The sequence below is a fragment of the Geospiza fortis genome, unplaced genomic scaffold, assembly GCF_000277835.1.
Source record: "Geospiza fortis unplaced genomic scaffold, GeoFor_1.0 scaffold391, whole genome shotgun sequence".
Classification (NCBI taxonomy): domain Eukaryota; kingdom Metazoa; phylum Chordata; class Aves; order Passeriformes; family Thraupidae; genus Geospiza; species Geospiza fortis.
In genome coordinates this window covers 1,381,797-1,387,621 of record NW_005054472.1, presented here as the reverse complement: position 1 = coordinate 1,387,621, position 5,825 = coordinate 1,381,797, and the positions used below count along the sequence as shown (strand labels likewise).

The 5,825-nt window shown below is 51.8% G+C and overlaps 1 protein-coding gene across 1 annotated transcript in view; it reads right to left on the bottom strand.

The window, feature by feature from the left end:
* PNPLA1 (patatin like phospholipase domain containing 1) overlaps positions 1 to 5,825 on the bottom strand; it is a 9,548-nt gene extending 3,723 nt beyond the window's left edge. Inside the window, exons 1-3 of the mRNA XM_005428116.2 lie at positions 5,591 to 5,825; positions 2,609 to 2,841; positions 1,511 to 1,576 (exon numbers count right to left, since the gene is read on the bottom strand). Of these exons, the coding sequence (XP_005428173.2) occupies positions 1,511 to 1,576; positions 2,609 to 2,841; positions 5,591 to 5,792 (501 nt within the window). The 5' untranslated portion in view covers positions 5,793 to 5,825. The remainder of the gene's footprint in view (positions 1 to 1,510; positions 1,577 to 2,608; positions 2,842 to 5,590) is intronic.

Here is a 5,825-nt window from a genome sequence, read left to right as displayed (position 1 = left end):
ATATATTATATATTATATATTATATATTATATATTATATATTATGTATATATACACATCATTTTCTTTTAATATAATATATATCATAAAAGAATAAATCAGCCTTTTGAAACACGGAGTCAAGATTCTCATCTCTTCCCTCGTCCTGGGACCCCTGCGAACACCACCACAGAGGGAGGGTTTGCTCTGGGGGCCTTTGCAGTGTCACTGAGTTGAGCCAGCAGCTGCACAGGTGACACTCCTGTCGTGAGCCCATCCCAGCTTGTCCTCCCTTCCCACTTCCAACAGCATCTTGTCCCACCTGTGCTCTTTATCCCTTTGCCAGCTCCTTCCCCTGCCCTGCCTGTGGCACCCAGCCAGCTCCTCGACCAGGTCTGCAATCCACAGCAGTTATTAAAATGGAAATATGATTATTTTCATTCACAAAGCTTTGTACAACAATTTTGGCAGTCAAGAGCCAATTCAGACACCACTGAATGCACAGTGTTGTATGACTTTCAAATCCTGATCTCGAGCAGCAGGGCCCCCACGTTTAATAATTGCCTGCAGATTCATGAGGGATTACATACTGGGCAAGGAAAATGTCACTTGCTCTACTCCAAAAGGAATCTGGATTTACCACCCACCTCAGTGGGACTGGAATTTGCAGCTGATGGAATTAAATGCTGTTGAAATAACTGCAGAGGGGCCTCACAGAGCAATCACAGACCTGGGGATGGGTTGGGTTGGAAGGCACCTTAAAGTTCATCCCTTTCCACCCCCTGCCATGGGCAGGGACACCTTCCACTATCCCAGGTTGGTCCAAGCCACGTCCAACCTGGCCTTGAACATTTCCAGGGACCTTAGAGACCCCGAAAGGGCTGCAAGAGAGTTGAAGATGGAGTGACAGGGAGTTGAAGGGATGGAGTGACAGGACAAGGGGCAGTGGCTTCCCACTGCCATTAGGGTTAGATGGAATATTGGGAAGAAATCCCTCCCTGTGAGGATGGTGAGGCCCTGAACAGGTTGCCCAGAAAACACTGGAAAACTCTGCCACTGGAAAACACTGCCGAGCTCCTCCTTCCCCTCCCTCAGACAGGCTGAGCATGGAAATGCTCAGGGCTGGGGGAGGATCCTCCCACGAACTCTGGATGTCTCAGCTGTGCAAGTCAGCGCCTGAGCCGAGGGATGAACCTGCCCTGCAGCCAGGCCCTGCCCAGGATAACTGGATTGTGTCTCAAGGTCCCCACTGTGGGCATCCTCTTATCTCACACAGAGATCTGCAAGGTCATCCATGCTCTGTCCATGGGCAGAGCAGGAGAGGGCTCTCCAGATGGCAATTCCACCCAGCTGTCATCTTAGGATGTGGTGAAGAATAAGCTGATGGGCTTTATCATCCTCCATCAACTAAAGGAAAAGCCTGGACACACCTTTCCCTCCCTGTCTGTATATTCTTCCTTTACAGAGGAATGTAAAGTTCAAACCAAGAACACCCTGCTGGGAGCGTGTGTTTTAGGGGAAATATCACTCACCACTCCTCGGTAGGATGGAGGGATGAATCCACAGTAAATTGGAAGAAAGCAGCTGCAGAGGAGAGCCTGGGGAGAAGAGGGATTGCAGAAGTCAGTGTTCCTGTCAAAGTTCTTCTGCACAAAAGCTGCTGACATGGTGCCTGAAAATTCAGACTTGTCAAAGTCTGGAACCAGGCTGTTGGTGCCACCTTTGGTTGGACTTTGCTGGGGACTTGGCAAGAAAGGCTTCAAGAAAGGGAAAACATCTGATTTCACTGAAGTGGAAACACTTCTCTGGAGCAGGGCACAACACTGCATTTTTTAATTTTATAGCTGCCAAAATTAATAGTTGTAAATCTACATGTCTGTGTCCAGCACTGCCCTTTGATGGTAGCAAGCTGAAGCTTTGGGGCCAATTTCTATCTTTGCAGGTTTTTGGACAAAACCAAGACACCCTCACAAGGTATCCTCACCCTGCTGGGATTTGTCAGTGCTAAAGCCACTGCTGGGGCATTTACAGCTATTTCCCACCAATGTCATCAGCTGGGAATGAGCCCCCCAGGCTCCTGGGCTACCTAGAGGAGGCACCATGGGGTCAACTCCAACATCTCCATGGAGCTGCCATCCTCTACTGTCTCCCTGGGACAAGGGACACAGGACCTCAGGGTCAGCTCTGTTAGGACTTTACCCTGGGATTCTCCCTCCAGCAGATAATTTACTGGTTAATGAGCTGCTTGTTGTTCAGCAGCAGCTTTGTCCAGTTTTTTCCTCCCAGGAAAGTGCTGAGGCAACAAGGAAAACCATTGCCAGATGGCTGAGGAGACACCTGTAGGGAGACCTGAGAGGTCACATCAGCACTGACAGGGCTCTTTGCAAAGTCACTATTAGAACCCCAACATCAGCTCTATGAGGCTGGAAACAAACCTGCTGCTTTTTTTAGCATGATTTGTTCCATCTGATCCTGGAACTCAAACCTTCCTCCCCGCCCCCAGGCTCATTGAGCCCATTGTGGTGGGACCACAGCTGTGGCAGAACCTCCTGACTCTCCCCATCTCGGGTAGAAAAAGTGCAGTTAAAGCCACCAGCACTTGGGACATGTCCATATTCAGGTCTGTGTACCTGAATGAGCTCCTCCTTGGAGCTGAACTCCGAGGCCATGACGTTCTGGCCGTCCACCACCCGTGTCAGTGAGATGTGCAGCCTCCCTGAGGCCAGCAGGTAGGAATCCTCCGGCAGCATCCGCTGCAGGACAGTCTTGAGATTGGCCAGCAAGCTGCACTTGGGAGAGAGGGGGCCCAGGATGGTTTTCCTGACTTCCGTTGCCAGTGCAAAGAAAAACTCCTTGAGGTCATCTGAAAGAAGATGAGAAGGTCAAATGCCTGCTGCATATAACTAACAGTTATATTTTAAATCCTATTTTTAACACTCCTCACAAATAAAGCTTCTTGCAGCCCCTCTGTGTTATCCCAGGATGATACTGCTACTACAGTGGGGGATGTTGAGGTAGGGCAGAAAGGGGGGCATGACCTCCTTATGACCCCCATAATGTCCTCAAAGGACATCATGTCTTTCTGTGACCCCACCTGCACCAGAGATGGGGCCTCAAGAAGTTCCTGGTCAGGATTAGGGAAAGGCTCCAGAGAGCCCCAGGAAGGAGAACACTGAGTTATCCATGACAACGTGACTTGCACAACACATTCCTGCCTTCCACCTCTGGTTTTCCACGTGGGCAGCCCCAGGGTTTCCAGGGAGCTGAGCTGGCTCCTGGGTGAGGATGAAGGGATGAGGGGCACCTCTTCTGCTCAGGGCTTTCCTGCAAGCCAGGTGTCCTGGCTCCACATTGCTGGGATTCCTGTCTCACCTCAGCTCCAGGGAGGTGTTAATAGCCATGACATGTGTCTGCACATCCCAGGAGCTGAGCCCTGGAGCCCCAGCTGAGGGCTCAGGAGACTCCAGGTTTTAAAGTGATGGAGAGGAAGAGGAGTGCAGCAAACCCTGCAGGCAGCCTGATCCCATGGAGAGAATTTGGTGCTTTTGCTGACATGGAGAGCTCACCTGGGGGAACATCCCACCTGGGGGTTAAACCCTTGCAGTGACAGCTTGTCCAGCACCAAAGCTGCGAAGAGTTGTCCTTGTGCCCAGGGTGTGACCCTGCACCAGCACGAGGCCACAGGCCTGGCTCAGCACCAAGGCTTTGCAGGGACAGAGGTTTCCGTTCGGTCTCATGGGATTGTGTGGACAGACAGACGGATTAGGTGCAGTGTCCTGAGGGCAACTGGAGCCACACAGGCGTTAAGAGGGGTTATGTGTGTTAGAGCAGATGCTGAGGCCACACGGGGCCACGATTAACGCTGGGCAGGTTTGCACAGAGGGGATGCTGAACGAGCCAGACCTCCAGGGAGGGGGGGCATGCCCAGATCCCTGTGTGGCTGCTCTGTGTCCTGGAAATGGGGGAAAACATGGAAAAAGTGCCCACAAGCTGCTGGTGAGAGGTGAGAGCCGAGCCCAGCTTTACAGAGCAAGTGAAGGATGAGCCTGGCAGCAATGTGACTGTCCCTGCCTGCACCAGCCTGGTGACAAGCATGTCCCCACGAGGTGACTGGTGGGGTCACAGAGGACAGCCTGGCTCTGGGAGCTCAGAGATCTTCAGCCAGCCCGGGGCAGGGGACGGACACATAACTGCAGCCACTGTGGGACACCAAACACACCTTTCACCTTTCTGACCCAGTCATCCCCAGTATGAATATGACAGAGCTTGTGCCACATTCACTTTCCTTGTTAGAAACTTGACCAGAGTTATTACTGTCCAAAATGTCTTTTTCTTCCTCTGGGGAAGATATTTTGGGCACAAGATCATCTCAGCCCCTCTAAGTGGATGCTGCCTTCCACCTCCAGGGAAGCAGATGCCGAGTTCAGGACTGCTGACCCCAGCAAGAGCAGCTGCTGAATGTATTTTTACTGGACAGCCCCAGCTCCATCTATTACAGCAGCAGGAGGAACCAAAAATTTTGGGGGCCTTGCTTATTTGTGGAGGAGTTCATCCCCACGTGGGCAGAAATGTTCCTTTCTGCCTCGTCTAAACATATTTGCCAATGTTTTGAATTATTTTTAGCTGCAGAAGAACAGTTCCAGCATCCACCAGAGGTTTCAAGAACTGTATGTTTCCTCCCAGCTTCCTCCATCATTATTTGGTCCCCAAAACCTTCTGCTCCTCCTAAATGTCCCCATTGCTTGAAGCAGAACTTGGTTCAGGCTTTAGAGTCTTAAGTCTTGTGTACACTTGTTTACACATGGGCACTAATTGGAAATATGGGAGGATGTGATTATTAAAAGTGGATTAACTACTCTGAATTAATTCTACACATGGAGGATCTTGTTGCTCGAGGGGTCTGTTTCCACATGGTTGAAAGAGGGTCAGAGGAAAGTCCCTTTAGCAGCAATAAGAGAAATTCCAGCCCTGGGCTGGAGCAGACTGCTGTTCCTCCAGGAATGTCCTGCAGGAGCACCAGAGAAAGGTGCACCTGGAGTTGGGAATCACAAACATCTCTGATTGTTCTGGGAAGGCTGAGTGGGATCAGCCAAAGTGGCATGCAAACAAGGCTATCAGCTCTATAGATACCTGTGGGACAGCCACTCGTGTCCCTTCATAGCTACACATCCCAAGAAACCTGATCCATAGGGAAAAGGGCTTTCCATGGATAAATCCAGCCCCTGGGGCTGCACAGACTGCCTTTGGGACACACCTCAGCACCCCTCAGACCTCAGAGCTGAAGGGCAGGAGATCTGCTCCTCCAGCAGGAGTAGGAAAAGGAGCCAGTGGAATATGGGATATGGACTGCCAGGTACATCCAGATTTGCTGCTGTGATTTCTGCCCAGTGAGCCAGGGAACACGCAGGCTGCCAGAACCGGCTTTTTCAGCTTGCACCTCCCGAAACTGCACCGTGCTGCCTGCCAAGGTCGCAACACCTTGGCTTTCTGTAATGCCTGGTGAGCGAGGAGAGCTCCACCAGCCCCACCACCTCCCAGCACCCCGAGGCATCTCCCAAGGGTTTATGGAGCAGAAAAGCTCCTGGAAGGACTCAAGGCCGGGGTGTTCTTACCGAGGCCGACGCCGCACACGACGGCAGCAGCGATGAGCGACCCGGCCGAGGAGCCGTAGACCTTGCAGGCAGACTTGAGGAGCTCAGGAGCCAACTCCAGCAGGGACTGCACCACCCCAACCTGGTACAGGGCCAGGAAGCCACTGCCCGAAAAGGAGAGTGAGAAAGGGGTGCTGGAAGCCCGGAGATCCTCCACAGCCATCTTGGGATCACAGCAGCGGATCTGGCTCGAGGT